The sequence below is a fragment of the Saccopteryx leptura genome, chromosome 13 (assembly GCF_036850995.1).
Source record: "Saccopteryx leptura isolate mSacLep1 chromosome 13, mSacLep1_pri_phased_curated, whole genome shotgun sequence".
Classification (NCBI taxonomy): domain Eukaryota; kingdom Metazoa; phylum Chordata; class Mammalia; order Chiroptera; family Emballonuridae; genus Saccopteryx; species Saccopteryx leptura.
Genome location: NC_089515.1, coordinates 25529746 through 25548959, shown reverse-complemented (window position 1 = coordinate 25548959; position 19214 = coordinate 25529746). Strand labels below are relative to the sequence as shown.

The 19214-nt window shown below is 41.6% G+C and overlaps 1 protein-coding gene across 4 annotated transcripts in view; it reads right to left on the bottom strand.

Annotated features, from left to right (window-relative positions):
- ARMH3 (armadillo like helical domain containing 3) overlaps positions 1–19214 on the bottom strand; it is a 304301-nt gene that overhangs the window by 179341 nt on the left and 105746 nt on the right. For all 4 annotated transcript variants that reach the window (XM_066355941.1, XM_066355939.1, XM_066355938.1 and 1 more), the window contains 5 exons: positions 18688–18795; positions 10557–10649; positions 9695–9769; positions 9487–9573; positions 1708–1764 (listed from right to left, as the gene is read on the bottom strand). In XM_066355941.1, the coding sequence (XP_066212038.1) occupies positions 1708–1764; positions 9487–9573; positions 9695–9769; positions 10557–10649; positions 18688–18795 (420 nt within the window). The remainder of the gene's footprint in view (positions 1–1707; positions 1765–9486; positions 9574–9694; positions 9770–10556; positions 10650–18687; positions 18796–19214) is intronic.

The window sequence follows — 19214 nt, the reverse complement described above, 5'->3', positions numbered from 1 at the left end:
TCTACCTGAAAGTTGGCAACAAGAAGAGAAATTCTGAGAGGCACTGCCAAAGCATCAAAAGGAAATTCTCTGGGCCCTGGCTGGGTAGCTCAGTTGGTTAGAGCATTGTCCCCAAATGCCAGGGTTGCAGGTTTGATCCTCAGTCTGGGCACATATAAGACCCAACCAATGAATGCATAAATAAATATAACAATCAATCAATGTTTCTCTCTTTCCCTCTTTCTTTCTCTCTCTCTCTCCTCCTACTACTCCACCCCCACCCCTCCTTCTCTCTAAAATCAATCAGTAAATAAAATAAAATAAAATGAAATGAAAAAAGGACCTTTGCTTCAGACAGATTTGTCTGATCTAATTATTTTACTTTCTGTTACTTAATAGAGTAACAGGGCATGAAACAGATCAGTCCAGATCACTGACAATTTCACTAGGATCACTTTCACCTCAAAAAAGAAGACTGAATTAGAAGCTCAAACTAAAACTCTCATAGTCTCTAAAACAACCACAATAAAAGTGACAATGAGTCCCAAGCTAAATAAAGGTGCATTTGAGCGTCATCCCAACATGCTAAGATAGCAGGTTCCATCCCTGGTCAGGGCACATACAAAAATAAACCAATGAATGCCTAAATAAGTGGACCATCAAATCACTGTTTCTGTCTGTCTGTCTGTCTCTCTCCCCCCACCCCTCCCTTTTTCTCTAAAATCAATCAATAAAAAAAAATTTTAATTTTAAAATTGCCTGACCCGTGGTGGTACAGTGGATAAAGAATGCTGAGGTTATCAGTTCAAAACCCCAGGGTTGCCCAGCCAGGCACATACAAGAATCAACTACTACAAGCTGATGCTTCCTGCTCCTCTTCCCTATCTCTTTCTCTCTTCAATAAATAAAATCTTTAAAAAAAATTTTTAATGAAGGTACATATAGACAAGCCATTCCCTTTCAGGCCACAGGAAAACAGGAGTGCAACGAGACGAAGCGTCCAATAAATATTAAAGGATTGTTCAACTTTCCCTCTAGAATCTGCTAAGCAGAACGCAAAGATCAATGAAGGCCACAAGATGAATCCTGTACACTTCTATTCATAAGGGAAATTAGAAGAATGGAAAGAGAACAAAGCCAGACACCTGGTCATCTTCCTCCTCCCTATACTCAGAGATCAGGTGTTATTTCCTAAACTCTCAAGGGCATACTGTAGCAGGTAGAGACCATCATCCATGTTTCAGCCTCACCCAGTCAGGGTGTAAACACCATCTGGCTAGTTCTACAAGAAGAAGTCTTCCATCATTTAGTCACCTTAGCCTTCTTTATTTTTCAAGTTTCAACTTTACTGCGCTGTAATTGATATAGAAAATTGTAAGCTATTTAAAGTGTACAGCATGGTGATTTGATATACCATCTAAGACTTCTTATTCTTGGAAATGTATCTTGCTGACTCCGTAGGATAGTCGACCTCAGCACACTATAACATGAAATATAACCAACCATTTCGTCATGATTAGCTAGCAAATGTCCCCTCAAACCTTCTTTCCATGATGAGAAAATAGAATACAATAAGATAGTTGCATTAATGCGCTAAAAAGAACACCTATTTCCTCCTTATAGCCAGATGAAATTAACATAATAGCTCTCTGCTCCCTAAATATCCACTGAAAGTCAGTCCACTGAATGCAAGTAATTAAAACAATACACAAAGATCTGGATACTTACATTGAGTGTGGCCTCATCATCCACAATAGACAGCTTCACAATATAAGGATTCACAGACTGTTAAAGAAGAGAGGAGACTCAAGGTGAGTGTGATCTAGAAGGTCATAAACTACTTAACAAAGTGTTAACAAAAATGCATCTATCAGGCCCTCTCTTTCAAGCAAAGCTCCTACTCCTCAGACCCAGTCCAACTTGCTAACTTACTCCCCCATTTCCAGTAAATCTCTGAGTGTGCATGGCATTCACCAAGCACACACATGCATATGCACACACACACACACACACACACACACACACACACACATATTCTACCTACATTTTCCTCTAGGCCGGTGTTTCCCAACGTGGGGCCCACGCCCCACAGGGGGGCAATTCGATAGTTAAGGGGGGCAATTTGAAAATGGACTCCACACGACTTTAACTCTTTCGCCCCGGGCCATTTAAATGCAATGCTAGATATCGGTGCCAAATTTAACAAAAAATGCAATTCTTAAATAATTGCGGTAAATAATTATTAAGTATAATTTCGTTTGACGAGACCAAAATATCAACTGGGTGATTGGCGTCGTCAAGTAAACTTCGTCCTGGCTTCACCACGGGTGCCGTAACAATACTGTTAGCAGAAGAATAGACGAAATGAGTGAGGATATTGAAAAACAACTTATTGAAAAGCTGAAAACAAGAAAATTCTCCTTGCAAATGGATGAATCAACTTTGAGAGACAGTGAGGCAGTATTGATAACTTACGTAAGATATATTGATAAAGGACATTTTGCTGAAGAAATGTTGTTCTGTAAAAGATTAGAAAGTACCACTACCTCCAAAGATATATATAATAAGCTAAAAAACTACTTAGATGTCAATGATATACCAATGAAAAATATAACATCTTGTGCTGCAGATGGTGCTCCCAATATGATGGGCAAGAAAAATGGCTGCTTAAAATTGATGAAAGATGCGAATCCAGAAATGATTCTTGTGCATTGTGTTATTCATAGGGAAAACTTGGTAGCTAAAAACATTTCGCCTGTTCTGAATGAAGTATTACATACAGTAATAAAGTGTGTTAATGCTATTAAAGCTAGTGCCAAATGTGAGCGTCTTTTCAAGCTATTTTGTGAAGAACAAAATGAAGATCATGTGAGACTTTTACTTCATACTGAAGTAAGATGGCTATCTAAAGGAAACTGTTTGAAAAGATTTATGGAACTGTTTGATACTCTTAGTGATTTTTTAAGCGACAAACCTGAAATAAAGTATCTGTTAACAATAGATGGTAAAGCATTTGTGAGTTATTTAGCCGATATCTTTGAAAAACTAAATATATTAAATAAGCAACTTCAAGGAACAAATAAAACTCTTGTCAATGCAAAAGCAAAGATATTTGGTTTCATTACCAATATTGAGTTATGTCAGAAACATATTAACAACAAAAACTTTAAACAGTTTCATTGGCTCCAAAAATGTGAAGTAGCCCTGGCCGGTTGGCTCAGCGGTAGAGCGTCGGCCTGGCGTGCGGGAGACCCGGGTTCGATTCCCGGCCAGGGCACATAGGAGAAGCACCCATTTGCTTCTCCACCCCTCCCTCCTTCCTCTCTGTCTCTCTCTTCCCCTCCCGCAGCCAAGGCTCCATTGGAGCAAAGATGGCCCGGGCGCTGGGGATGGCTCCTTGGCCTCTGCCCCAGGCACTAGAGTAGCTCTGGTCGCAGCAGAGCGACGCCCCGGAGGGGCAGAGCATCGCCCCCTGGTGGGCAGAGCTTCGCCCCTGGTGGTCGTGCCGGTGGATCCCGGCCCGGCGCATGTGGGAGTCTGTCTGACTATCTCTCCCTGTTTCCAGCTTCAGAAAAATACAAAAAAAAAAAATGTGAAGTAACTGATACCGCTTTACTTGTTATTGTCAATCATTTGAATATTCTATCGGCTCATTTAAAAGAAAGATTTTCTGATTTAAAACAAATTGATTTCCCAACATGGATGATGCAGCCAATGTTAGTGGATTTGTCTGATATATCAAATATGCAGTATCAAGAAGAACTCGCAGAATTGCAAAGTGATGAGTCAGTTAAAGCTTTATTTAATATCAAAGGAGCAATGGCATGGCTTTGTGAGGAAACAGAAATCAAATACCCAAATTCAACCAAATGTGCAAGAAAACTATTGCTACCGTTTCCATCTTCATTTTTAGCTGAATGTGGATTTAGTGCTGTAAATGATTTACTGGTAAAAAAAAGAAATCGGCTGGATATAACACAACGTGGAGACTTGAGACTAAAGCTAACCAAATTGGAACCTAATATAAAATCTCTGTGCAGCAAGCATCAAGCGCAAGGATCACACTAAATTAAAATAAAATTAATATAGAAAAATCCGTATTAAAATTATTTGGAATTTAAATTTGTTTTTCATTATATGTTTTGAAATTTTACTTACTGTGTTTTGTTAACAATTTCATAGTGATTTCTTCCTAGAACCTATCATTTATGTTTATTAAGTGAACAAATCAATTTTTTAATGTTAAAAATTATGTATGTTACATAGGGGGGGACATAAAAATTTTAGAAAGGTTAAGGTGGGGAATGGCACAAAAAAGGTTGGGAAACACTGCTCTAACACTAAATCAGCTCAGGCCTATGTCTGTCACTTCTCCCATCTTTCTCTCTTATTTGTTTCTAAAAAGTAAGTGAACACTTTACAAAACTTACTTTGTCCTATCCTGACAATAATCTACCAAGTCCACAGGGACAACTGTCTTTTGGGGGCACATAAAAGCTTTTTTGCCATAAGGCACAAATTTGTAAGTTGCTAACTTACATCCTCATCCCAAAGGCTCCCTAACCATTCCACAAACAATGTGCTAGGACTGACTCACCCAACCGTAAAACAAAGCTACCTAGGGGGTGAAAAGTGGCAGCTGCTTAACAGCCAGAGAGGCCATTTATGGATCTGATACCCAAATAACACGGCAGGGGAACTGAAAAAAAGGATGTAATTACCCAAACTACAATCTGGTCAGGACACTGGGATTTAATGATCGTCCCATCACTTACAATCACTGGAAGATTTTCTGAGTTTTTCCAGACCCAATCTCAGCTGGCCAGCATATGGAAATGAACATATATTTAAACTCATTAAGCAGTTGGGCCATCTCCTACTGGTGAGATGAGAACCAATCACCTGCTCACCTTGAAAACATCCCACCCATGGGATGTGAAGAAAGACCTCATGTAGATTAGGCACCAATTCTAACCCAAGGCAAGCAAGGAACAATAGTTCTCAGATTGGCAGTTTTTACAGCAACCAAGGAAACTCATTACAGAGAAACTTGGAAACCCAACTAAAAAGCTAACCCCCTACATAGACCTTATTTAATCAAGTTTCCAAGGGTACTTTTTGAATGTCAATTGGGAATGGAGAAAGAGACAGCTTTGATTTCTTAACAGCCCAAATGTTTATAAGGTTTTCTACAATACAACTCAAGGTGGTAAAACTCACTCCATTTGTTACTTGATCTAACAGAGGAAAGCTCTCTCCACTTCTTCCTATAACCAAGAGTCAAATCCTGCTGGTGCTATACAGACTTCAAATGAGATCCAATGCAAATGATGCTTGAAAAAGAAAATCAGCAATAGGCTGACAGAGAGATGCCACCATAATGAGAACAACACTGGAAGAAAAAGGCCACTATTTCTTGGCATAGTTGTTGCAAGTCCTACCACTCATGTTCCCAAAAGTACACTGTTTTAGGTAATAATAAGAATCGGCCTGACCAGGTGGTGGCGCAGTGGATGGTGCGTCAGACTGGGATGCAGAGGACCCAGGTTTGAGACCCCGAGGTCACCAGTTTGAGCGCAAGCTCATCTGGGTTTGAGCAAAGCTCACCAGCTTGTACCCAAGGTCGCTGGCTCGAGCAAGGGGTTACTTGGTCTGCTGAAGGCCCGTGGTCAAGGCACATATGAGAGGGCAGTCAATGAACAACTAAGGTGTCGCAACGAAAAACTGATGATTGATGCTTCTCATCTCTCTCTCTCCGTTCCTGTCTGTCTGTCCCTATCTATCCCACTCTCTGACTCTCTCTCTGTCTCTGTAAAAAAAAAAAAAAAGAAAAAAGAAAAAAGAATCATCTGATTACCAAAAATAGTATGTGCTTTAGAAGCAGTTGGAAGAAAGGCAAGATGGCTAACAGCAAAGGTCTGAGTCCTAGCTCCTCTGCTTATTAATTGTGACAAGTTAGACACACTAATTAAGCTAAGCTCAATTTCCTAATCTGTAAAATGGAGGTGATATTTTCCCCCTTGGGGTTGCTATGAGACTTAAAGAGAGTAAGACATAAAATCCTTAGCATATCATCTGGCATATAGTAAATGCCCAATGATTAACTATATTTTTTCTCCTTTGACATTTTTATCACATTGAAAGGAAGCTCTTTAAGGAAGAAAAAAGAGAGAGAAAGAAAAGGAACATCTTGCAACTGGACATGATAAACAATTTTGTAATTTCTGGAAAATGTCATGTTCAACGGACAGCAGTTGGGAGTGAGTCACTTCTTCTCAGGAGACTGATGCTGTGAACATTTCTATTCTCCAGACACTGGTTCTCCTTAGCACTGTGCACCTGTTGTGCTGGTCACATTTTAAAACTAGTGGCAATCTACTTTTCAGCCACAAAACAGAATGACAAACTCAGTGAGCCATCATGGGGTCACTCTAATAGGGTCCTCTGCCTTTATTTGAGCTAAACCATTCCATTCTTACCGTTTTTTTCACTGCGCTTTCTTAGACCTTTTTTTTTTTTTGCATCCTCAATCTCTTTAGATCAAATGATGAAAATGCAATGCATATTTTTTACATTTACTACCTGACATCTTTTCTATCACTTCCATTCCTAAAGCCCAACACCTTATTTGCCTTCTCTGTGTTTAGCTGGACACCCAGCCTCTCTGGTGCCCTCTGTACTTTCTAGAAAGGTTACAACTTACTACATTGGGCATGGGATTGATTGCGGTGTAGCTAGAATGCAGTTCTCCACATCACACACCTTCTCATACTAGTTTGCATAAAATTTCACCAGCTTTTAAAGGTCTTGCTATGTTCATCTGAAATTCCTCATCCTTCTGTCAAATATCTTCCTCCTCCAGGGTCACCAGGCTTCCTTAATGGTTTCTGGTGAATGACTTATATCAAAAGCTGCAAAGCCCAGATAAATTATGCCCACCAGCTTGACCTTGCCTAGTATATTAATTCTTCTGGGGCTTCTGACAGACTAGAGATGCATGCCTCACTCCAGAAATATGATTTTCTCCAGTTCCTTGGTCATGTCTAATTTTTCAGACTGACACTTCAGAGAGCCCTACTGGGCTGAGCCAAGTTTCAGTTCACATTTGGAGAAGCCAAACCACTACCTCAGAGCGGCCTGCATCCAGCAGAATGTTTGGAAAATATTCATTATTGATGATGATGCCTTCCTATCACGTATAACTCAACTCTCTTTAACTATCTTCAGCATTTTTCCTCAGCTATTTTTCTTGCTGTTGTAATATGGCCCCAGAGGCTATTATGCATGACAGAGATCAAAATGGCTACCATGCCAACCCCTCCAGATCACCAGTAAAACAGGTATCAGTGATACCTAACATATTACTAGTTGCCCTAAACACCATTGGTCAGTTCCTCTGAGACAATGAAAGCAATCAGCTCTTGGGATTTATAACATATTAACATTACTTCATATTTTCCAGGTCTTCTTTAAGTATTCCTTTCTCACGGCCTCCTCTTCTTCCATATCCCTCTGTATAAGAATAAGCTTCAGATTTTGTTACACATCACTTTTGACCTGGCTAGGAATCATATCAAACATCACTAAGTAAAAATCCAGAGGTTGCCTGACCAGGCAGTGGCGCAGTGGATAGAGCATCGAACTGGGATGCAGAGGACCCAGGTTCGAGACCCTGAGGTCGCCAGCTTGAGCGTGGGCTCATTTGGTTTGAGCAAAAGCCCACCAGCTTGAACCCAAGATCGCTGGCTCCAGCAAGGGGTACCTCGGTCTGCTGAAGGCCCACAGTCAAGGCACGTTTGAGAAGGCAATCAATGAACAACTACGGTGTTGCAACGCGCAATGAAAAAACTAATGATTGATGCTTCTCATCTCTCTCTGTTCCTGTATGTCTGTCCCTGTCTATCCCTCTCTCTGACTCACTCTATGTCTCTGTAAAAAATAAATAAATAAATAAAAATTTTAAAAAAAAACCCAGAGGTTGAGAAATGACAATCTCCCTCCAGCAGGCCCACTTCTCATAGCATTGCTTCTTATTAACTGAAGAGAGTCAGGTTGCCTCAACGCAGCTCCTGACTTCTGGGTTTACTAAAGTACTTCTAGTGTCCAGAACTGAGTGCCAAATGATCCTTGTTACTCTGAAGCTATCTCCAGTGAGGCTTCTGGTCCTCCCTAAGTAGCCCCTTCCTTTTCTGTGTATTCTGCTTTTTGAGGGGAATCAAGTAGACACACCAACCCAAGTAGAAATCTGAGTTTGGCTCTTCATCTCAAAAACCTATAAATCTGTCCCCAATTAATTCAGGGGTAAAAAGAACTCCATAATTAACATGAATATGTTCCTATCTTCAATTTCTATTAAAATCGGAAAGAGTTCCCAGACCAACAGTGATACTTATATATATAAGTGGACTGCATTAAGGAAATCTAATATATCAAGTTCAATCTTTCAAAACAGATGCATTAGGTCAGTAGTTCTCAATCCTGGCAAATCATACTCAATAGAGGCTATTAAACACACACACACACACACACACACACACACATGCACACACACGCACACATTTCCCACCTCCAAGAAATTCTGATTCACTATGTTGAGAATAATGGCCAGAAATTTCTGCTTTTTAAAAAATTTTGCCCTGGCTGGATAGCATGCTTGGTTACAACATCCTCCCGAGGCATAGAGGTTGCTGGTTCGATCTCCCGTCGGGGCACATGCAGGAACAGATAAAAATTCCTGTCCCCTTTTCTCCCTCTCCCCCCTTTTCTCTCTCTCTAAAAATCAATAAATATTTTTTTTTTTTTTTTTTTTTTTTCATTTTTCTGAAGCTGGAAACAGGGAGAGACAGTCAGACAGACTCCCGCATGCGCCCGACCGGGATCCACCCGGCACGCCCACCATGGGGCGGCGCTCTGCCCACCAGGGGGCGATGCTCTGCCCATCCTGGGCGTCGCCATATTGCGACCAGAGCCACTCTAGCGCCTGGGGCAGAGGCCGAGGAGCCATCCCCAGCGCCCGGGCCATCTTTGCTCCAATGGAGCCTTGGCTGCGGGAGGGGAAGAGAGAGACAGAGAGGAAAGCGCGGCGGAGGGGTGGAGAAGCAAATGGGCGCTTCTCCTGTGTGCCCTGGCCGGGAATCGAACCCAGGTCCTCCGCACGCTAGGCCGACGCTCTACCGCTGAGCCAACCGGCCAGGGCAATAAACATTTTTTTAAAAAATCCTTTAAAAAAAAAAGTTCCGGGTGATTCTCATAAGCTGGGTTTGGGAACCACATTATTAAGGGATATTTACTCACTTTATTAGAAGTTGTACTACAGTATTCCTTTAAACAACTATATCATTTGCCCCATGCATTTAATATAGGATTTTTAGAATTTGGTTTATCAAAATGAATCCATATACCATTTACCAAGAGCATGTCTTCTACATTAAGCCAAGTCTTCTAGGAGTAGGCACGTGTAGGAAGATTATGGAAGAGTAATATCTATCAATTAAGGGGCCCACTTACCTCATATTTTCTATAGTTCACCAGCAAAGCCAAGAGGACTACAGCATCATACCCATGCTCCCTACGACTTGAGGGGTGGGAAAGTATCTGTAACAAGAATCAGAAATGAATGAGAGTGCTAACTCCCAGTTCCTAGGAATGCAGACAGAAAAGATTTAAGGAGGTGGTTTAGCCAAAAGAGAAAGAGGTGACAAGGGAATTCACCAACCTGTAAAATTGCTTCAAATATGCTGTTGATCATTACATACTCCAGGATAGTGTTCTGGCTGATGTTATCTGTCACCTGAATGCAATAAAAGGCTTTTTAAAGTCTACACTGAGATACTCTGATATCTCATCTATATCTCCTCCCTAGTATCTAAGGGAAACAGAAATGTTAAGGCTTTCTACTAGATATTTACTAAACCTTTCATAATCTTCCCCAAAGCCTCCAGAGCCTAAATAAACTCGAGACTAAAATAGACACTAGACGGAGAAGAAATTAGCAAATTAAAACTCCCTAAATGTTTTAACTTCTCATTGTTTCTCTCATACCCTCACACAAACATTTGCTTAACTGTTTTTTGGGTTTCAATCTTCAAATGCACAGGAAGAAGTTTATGATCCAGAAGTCTCAGGTAGTGGCAGGGAAAGGGAACCACCTGAAGTAAATGAACCCTACCTTGCCCTCCTCCCACTAGGCCAGCTTCAGGCTAGAGAATCTAAGTCAGAACAATTAAAAACATTCATAATCACAAAAACTGTTTCCAAATGAGACCTGATGTGAGGGCAAATCTGATAATCCAGAAAACAGTAGTTCTCCAGGAGTGGTACCTCTAAAGTAACAAATATTACACGTCCTACAGGTTGAAATGCCAGCAGTTGCTCCAAAGAGCAGCTTCCAGGAAATGAAAGCCCATGCGACTAACTTCCTCCTTCACATGCAAACGCAACATAGTTCACCAGATGTAATACCCTAGTAGATCATTTATTTTTCTCTTTTCCTTTCTAGCTTTGGGCTCAAGTATTCAAAATAAGCTTGCCCCTGCTGTCAATTAATACCCTTTTCAAAGCATAGATGAGTTACTTACGGTCACTAAGCAAAGGAGAAGTTTTAGACATAAACTCTTCAGACTTTCAGAACCTTCTGCACAAAGCAATGAATCTAAACTCTCCATCAAGTTCTGAGAAGGAGAAGATTTAAGTGTTAAACCGTATCTAATAATATCTGCACTGTGTCTTTGTCCGATTCTGGGTTATGTTACACAGGGTGATGTGAACAACACACAATAAAGTAAGTATATCATTCCTTGAAGTCCAAGCCTTTCCAAATTAGACAAAGAAAAAAAAGACTTCTAAGTCTATTTGGGGGGATGCTTCACAACAACTGCACAGAAAAACAATGCGCTACCCTACCAAATAAATGTTTGTAGCCTGTCATCCTCATATAAACTTTTAGATTAAAATAAATTTTTTAAAGGTCAGTAATAATGGTTAAGGCCTTGGCCAGGTTGCTCAGTGGCTAGAACATTATCCAGCATGCCAAGGTCACAGGTTCAATCCCCAGTCAGGGCGCATATGAGAAGCAACCAATGAAAGCACAACTAAATGGAACAACTAAGCAGAATGAGTTGATGCTTTTCTCTCTCTCTCTCTCTCAATCAATAGAAAACTTTTAAAGGAAATAAAAATAAGAATAATTTAATTAAATAATAAGTACATAAACTAAAAATAAATAAGCTAACTAATAAAAGAAAATAAAATTCAATTAAATAAGTTCAAGGTTAGCAATAAGTTTAATAACTAGATAAGTTTCATTATTTGATAAAGAAAACACACCACTTGAGGCAAGCACACAGAACAAACAAGGAGACATCACTACTGGCTATCACTGGCCATACGCACTATGTAGCAAAGCTAGCTTGTATCCATCCTGGTCAATTCTACTAGACAATGTGATTGGAGTTTATCACTTGCACTAACAACCACTTGTTAGACTCAACGTAATCAAAAGATAAAACCCTTAGATATGACAATAGAAAGAAGAAGAAGAAAAGAAGTATTTTACAGTAAATGAAGGAAGAAAATGAATGGAGAATAAGGATTTAGCATGCTGAAAGGTCAAGTGAAGGTTCAAAATAAGCTACTTCAATTCAATTCAATAAATATGTAGTGAGAGTCTACTATATGCTAAATTTTGCGGTTTCAAAAATACAAGAAGGCGCCTGACCAGGTGGTGGCGCAGTGGATAGGGCGTCGGACTGCGATGGCGAGGACCCAGGTTCAAGACCCCGAGGTCACCAGCTTGAGCGCAGGCTCATCTGGTTTGAGCAAAAGTTCACCAGCTTGGACCCAAGGTCGCTGGCTCGAACAAGGGGTTACTCGGTCTGCTGTAGCCCCACAGTCAAGGCACATATGAGAAAGCAATCAATGAACAACTAAGGTGTCACAATGCTCAACGAAAAACTAATGATTGATGCTTCTCATCTCTCCATTCCTTTCTGTCTGTCCCTGTCAATCTCTCTCTCTGACTCTCTGTCTCTGTAAAAAATAATAATAATAAAATAAAAATTTAAAAAAAAAATACAAGAAGGCCCTGGCCAGGTGGTTCAATGGACAGTGTCAACCCAGCATGCCAAGTTTGCTGGTTTGATCCCCAGTCAGGGCACATATGAAAAGCAACCAATGAGTGCACAACTAAATGGAACTAAGTGGAACAATGAGTTGATGCTTTCTCTCTCTCTTTCCCTTCCTTTCTCTCTCAAATCAATGGGAAAAAAATTTTTTTAAATATAAGAAAAAGATAAGACAATGACTCTTGCTCTCAAGGTATTTTTAGTCTAATGGAAGAGAAAAATAAAAAACAGTTTTGATTTAATGGTTACTATGACAGAAATAATATATGGAGGAATGAAATTAGCTCAACCACACAGGTGGGTTGTATTTTGAAAATTCTGTAGGAATTAAAACTTAAGGAGGAAAAGAATTCTAGACATACATTGGCATAATCAAAGACAAGAGGAATAAAATAGCTCCAGGTATGAAGTTTGAGTACATGTAGTTTGTTATTGTGAAAGTTTAATGAGTAAGGCACATTGGTGAGAGATGAGACTAGAGAAATAAATAAAAAGCAGGTCATGAAAGTTTTATAAGGCTAATAGGGAGTTTGGTCTTTATTCTGTTAGTGATAGGAAACTAAAGCATGAAGATTTGAGTGTAAGATACAATACCTCTGTGTCGGTGTGGAAGACAGATCTAAAGATGGTAAGCCTGGAGGAAGGGAGACAGATGAGGACTAATCTATCAGTTTTCTGAAAACAGTTGTCATGTCTTATTTGCCTCTGTATTCCCAGTGCCTAGCACACAGGAGCCTAACAAATGCTTGTAAGAAGAATGAATGAAGGCATCACTGCAATAGTTAAAATGAGAGATAATGGGAATACTGGCAACAGGGAGGAAAAAAAGAAAAGGTATGAGAAATATGAGCTGAAATAAATTAGCTGAACTTGGTGATCATCTGAATATAAAAGAACGAAGAAAGTCAAGGATGACTCCCAGGTTTTGGGTGTTAGGGACTGATAAGACAGGTGCCCCTATTCTGTTAGGGAATGAATGAGAAAGAACAGATGTCAGGAAAACAATTAGATCCATTTTCAGTATGTCAAGCAAGAGATATTTAGGGATGTGTGAGTGGCTATATTCAGTAAGTGCTTACAAGTACATATACAACTCAGACTCTTGAGGGGATGATAAAGCTAAAGTTAGAGACTTACTATAGTAATCAGCAGCATATAGGCAATAGTTAGAATGATAAGATGAAAAAGAAACATGGAATTTTACCATGATATTACATGAACTGTATAGGCTAAAATTAAAAAGGGACTCCAGGCCCTGGCTGGTTGGCTCAGTGGTAGAGCATCAGCCTGGCGTGCAGAAGTCCCGGGTTCGATTCCTGGCCAGGGCACACAGGAGAAGCGCCCATCTGCTTCTCCACCCCTCCCCCTCTACTTCCTCTCTGTCTCTCTCTTCCCCTCCCGCAGCCGAGGCTCCATTGGAGCAAAGATGGCCCGGGCGCTGGGGATGGCTCCTTGGCCTCTGTCCCAGGTGCTGGAGTGGCTCTGGTCGCGACAGAGCAATGCCCAGGAGGGGCAGAGCGTCGCCCCCTGGTGGGCGTGCCGGGTGGATCCCCGTCGGGCGCATGCGGGAGTCTGTCTGACTGTCTCTCCCCGTTTCCAGCTTCAGAAAAATACAAAAAAAACAAAACAAAACAAAACAAATAAAAAGGGACTCCAGGTACTAAATTTTTCTATATTCATAACTGTCTATTCATAACTTTTTTAAATAACCTAATCACTATAGGGATTCTTTGACACACAGATTTTTATTTTAAATTTAGTGACAGAAAATAAGTTCCTCAAAGTTGATATTATGAACATTCATTCAAAATAGTGTCAAACACTGCAAATCTGATATCTGAAAAGGGACTTATGTCCAAAAATATAAAAAACTCTTACAAGTCAACAACAACAAAAGACAAATAATTCAATCTAGAAATAGGCAAAGGATCTGAATAGCCTTTTCTAAAAAAATCAATCAATAAAAAACATATGTATGGGCCCTGGCCGGTTGGCTCAGTGGTAGAGCGTCGGCCTGGCGTGCGGGGGACCCGGGTTCGATTCCCGGCCAGGGCACACAGGAGAAGTGCCCATTTGCTTCTCCACCTCCCCCCCTCCTTCCTCTCTGTCTCTCTCTTCCCCTCCTGCAGCCAAGGCTCCATTGGAGCAAAGATGGCCCGGGCGCTGGGGATGGCTCCTTGGCCTCTGCCCCAGGCGCTAGAGTGGCTCTGGTCGTGGCAGAGCGACGCCCCGGAGGGGCAGAGCATCGCCCCTTGGTGGGCAGAGCGTCGCCCCTGGTGGGCGTGCCGGGTGGATCCCGGTCGGGCGCATGCGGGAGTCTGTCTGACTGTCTCTCCCCGTTTCCAGCTTCAGAAAAAGAAAAAAAGAAAAAAAAAATATGTATGTATACACACACACACACAAAAGACAGACAAAAGCTATTGTTGACAAGAATATGGAGAAATTGGAACTCTCATGCATTGCTTGTGAAACTGTAAAACTGAACAGCAACTTTGAAAAAACACTGTGGCAGTTCCTCAAAATGTTAAACACAGAGCTACCATATGACCCAGCAATTCTACTCCTACGTATATACCCAAGAGAAGTGAAAACATATGTCCACACAAAAATTTATACATGAATTATCATAGCAGCATTATTCATAATAGCCAAAATGTTGAAAAACCCCAAATGTACATCAACTAATGAATAAATAAAATGATATGGGACATTCATACAAAGGAATAGTAATCAACCATAAAAAAGAATGAAGTACTGATACATGCTACAACATGGATGAACCTTGAAACATGCTGCTAAGTGAAACATTCTTAGCTGCTAAGAAGCTAGAATGGTTCCATTTATATTGAGATGTTCAGAATGGGTAAATCCATACAGACAGAAAGCAGATAGATGGTTGCCAGGGCTAGAGAGAAGGGGGAATGGGGAATGACTGTTAATGGGTACATGTTTTCTTTTTCGAGTGATGAAAGTATTTTGAAATTAAAAGTGGCCTGACCACGCAGTGGCACAGTGGATAGAGCAGGAGTCAGGAACCTTTTTGGCTGAGAGAGCCATGAACGCCAATATTTTAAAATGTAATTCTGTGAGAGCCATACAACCAACTGTGTACATTATGCATTATCCAATAAAAATTTGGTGTTGTCCCGGAGAACAGCTGTGATTGGCTCCAGCCACCCGCAACCGTGAACATGAGTGGTAGGAAATGAGAATGTTTTGGTTTTTGTTTTTTGGGTTTTTTTTACAGAGACAGAGAAAGAGTCAGAGAGAGAGAGAGATAGGGACAGATGGACAGGAATGGAGAGAGATGAGAAGTATCAATCATTAGTTTTTGGTTGCGACACCTTAGTTGTTCATTGATTGCTTTCTCATATGTGCCTTGACTGTGGGCCTTCAACAGACTGAGTAACCCCTGCTCAACCCAGCGACCTTGGGATCAAGCCGGTGAGCTTTTGCCAAACCAGATGAGCCCACGCTTAAGCTGGTGACCTCGGGGTCTCAAACCTGGGTCCTCCGCATCCCAGTCCGACGCTCTATCCACTGCGCCACTGCCTGCTCAGGCAGAATGTTTTATATTTTAAACATTATTATTTTTATTAAAGATTTGTCTGCAAGCCAGATGCAGCCATCAAAAGAGCCACATCTGCCTCACGAGCCATAGGTTCCCGACCCCTAGGATAGAGAATTGGCCTGGGAAACGGAGGACCCAGGTTCAAAACCTGAGGTTGCTGGTTTAAGCACAGGCTCATCCAGCTTGAGACTAGGGTGGCTGGCTTGAGCACGGGGTGGCTGGCTTATGTATGGAATCATAAATATGACCCCATGTTTACTGGCTTAAGCCCAAAGGTCGCTGGCTTGAGCCCAAGGATGCTGGCTTAGCCCAAGGTCGTTGGCTTGAACAAGGGGTCACTGGCTCTGCTGTAGCCCCCCAGTCAAGACACATATAAGAAAGCAATCTATCAGCAACTAAGGTGCCACAAAGAAGAGTTGATGGTTCTCATTTCTTTCCCTTCCTGTCGGTCTATCCCTACCTATCCCCTCCTTCGCAATCACTTAAAAAAAAATTGATGGGCCTGACCAGGCGGTGGCGCAGTAGATAGAGCGTCGGACTGGGATGCGGAAGGATCCAGGTTCAAGACCCCAAGGTCGCCAGCTTGAGTGCGGGCTCATCTGGTTTGAGCAAAAAAGCTCACTGGCTTGGACCCAAGGTTGCTGGCTCCAGCAAGGGGTTACTCGGTCTGCTGAAGGCCCATGGTCAAGGCACATATGAGAAAGCAATCAATGAACAACTAAGAAGTCGCAACATGCAACGAGAAATTAATGATTGATGCTTCTCATCTCTCTCCGTTCCTTTCTGTCTGTCCCTGTCTATCTCTGCCTCTGTAAAAAAATAAATAAATAAATAAAAAATAAATAAATAAAAATTGATGGTTTTATAATTTCATGAACAGACTAAAAACCACTAAATTATACACTTTAAAGGGGTGAATTTTAAAAAAAGGGTGAATTATATATGTATTACATACATCAATAAAGCTGTTATTTTTAAAAAGGGTCAAACAGTAGAAATAAAAATTCTAATAAAATCATTGTGTTAAATAAGGAAGCTTAAAGTTTAGAACTAAAGTTACTCTTTTTTTTTTTTTAATTTTTCTTTTATTAATTTTTAGAGAGGAGATAGAGTGAGTGAGAAAGAGAGAGAGAGAAGGGGGAGGGAGGAGCAGGAAGCATCAACTCCCATATGTGCCTTGACCAGGCAAGCCCAGGGTTTTGAACCGGCGACCTCAGCGTTCCAGGTCGACTCTTTATCCACTGCGCCACCACAGGTCAGGCCAAAAGTTACTCTTGTATATTAATTTGGTATATTTTATTTAAGTTCATAAATGTTTTTAATACTGTATAATCATGATATAAATCATAAATTAAACTGCTCAAACCTGGCTGGGTAGTTCAGCTGGTCAGAGCATCGTCCCTGTATGCTAAGGTTGCAGGTTTGGTCGCTGGTCACGGCATATACAATAATCAACCAAGGAGCCTGAACTGTGGCCGCACAGTGAATAAAGCATCAACCTGGAATGCTGAGGTTGCTGGTTTGAATCCCCAGGTTTGCCCAATCAAGGCATATATAGGAAGCAACTACTGAGTTGATTTTTTTCTCTCACCCTTTCTCTCTCTCTCCTCTCTCAAAAATCAATAAATAAAATCTTTAAAAAAAAGAATCAACCAAGAAATGCATAAACAAGTGGGACTACAAATCAATGTTTCTTTCTCTCTCTCTCCCTTCATCTCTTTCTCCCCTCCCTTCTTCTCTCTCTCTCTAATATCAATAAATTTTATTTTTAAGAGAGAGAGGAGAGAGGCACAGACAAGGACAGACAGACAGGAAGAGAGAGATGAGAAGCATCAACTCATAGTTGCTACACCTTAGTTGTTCATTGATTGCTTTCTCATACGCGCCTTGATGGGGAGGGAGTGGGGGGGATAGCTGATCCAGTGACCTTGGGCTTCAAGCCAGTGACCTTGGGCTGAAGCCAGCAACCTTTGGTCTCAAGCCAGAGACCATGAGGTCACGTCTATGACCCCACGCTCAAGTTGGCTACCCTGTGCTCAAGCCAGATGAACCCTCGCTCAAGCCTGTGACCTCAGGGTTTCAAACCTGGGTCCTCGGCATCCCCGACACTCTATCTACTGCACCACCGCCTGGTCAGGCTTAAAATTTTTTTTTTTTTTTTGTATTTTTCTGAAGCTGGAAATGGAGAGGCAGTCAGACAGACTCCCGCATGCGCCCGACCGGGATCCACCCAGCATGCCCACCAGGGGGCGATGCTCTGCCCATCTGGGGCGTCACTCTGTTGCGACCAGAGCCACTCTAGCGCCTGGGGCAGAGGCCAAGGAGCTATCCCCAGCGCCTGGGCCATCTTTTGCTCCAATGGAGCCTCAGCTGCGGGAGGGGAAGAGAGAGACAGAGAGGAAGGAGAAGGGGAGGGGTAGAGAAGCAGATGGGCGCTTCTCCTACGTGCCCTGGCCAGGAATCGAACCCAGGACTCCCGCACGCCAGGCTGATGCTTACCACTGAGCCAACCGGCCAGGGCAAAAATTTTTTTTTTAATATTTTTTTTTTATTTATTCATTTTATAGAGGAGAGGGGGAAACAGAGAGAGAGAGAGAGAGAGAGAGAGAGAGAGGAGAGAGACAGAGAGAAGTGGGGGAGAAGCTGGAAGCATCAACTCCCATATGTGCCTTGAACAGGCAAGCCCAGGGTTTCGAACCGGCGACCTCAGCATTTCCAGGTCGATGCTTTATCCACTGCGCCACCACAGGTCAGGCGCAAAATTTTTTTAATAAAATAAACTGCTCAGTCTTTATCCTGCAGAGAAAATATGCCTCAATTCAATTTGAATTTGAAATTTTCCTTTATTCAAATAAACCAAATCTGTAAAATAAAAACATCCAAATTCAAGGCCAAATTCAATCATCTATATCTATTTGAGTCCAAATCTTCTAGTACATCTAACTGTCTGCAGATGGTACCCAGGAAGAGCTGTCAGAAGCAGCCACACAGTCATAGCTGCAGCATTTGCCTCACCTTCATGCACAGCTCCGCCTTGTCAAAGCCCATCAGCATGTTGATAATGTCAAATCCAGAGGTAGACTTATTCTTTTGATGTACTCCTCGAATGAGTGCACACAAGGTCTGCAGAAAAGAGAGAAAGAATTCTTTCTAGAGAGAAAGTCTCAAAACGAAGGGCACTGGATCTGCAGTCTCACATTGCAACCTCAAAACCTCCTCCTTGGCCTGACCTGTGGTGGCGCAGTGGATAAACCGTCGACCTGGAACGCTGAGGTTGCCGGTTCGAAACCCTGGGCTTGCCCAGTCAAGGCACATATGGGAGTTGATGCTTCCTGCTCCTCCCTTCCCTCTCCCCCACCTTCTCTAAAATAAATAAATAAAATCTTAAAAAAAAAAATCAAGTATAAAAAAAAAAACCCTCCTCCTTGCACATCTGACATTCAAGTGCTCTAATATTTGAGATCTCTCCCTGTTTCCAGCTTCAGGAAAATACAAAAAAAAAAACAAACCCAAAAAAAAACCTTGAGATCCAAAACTGAGTC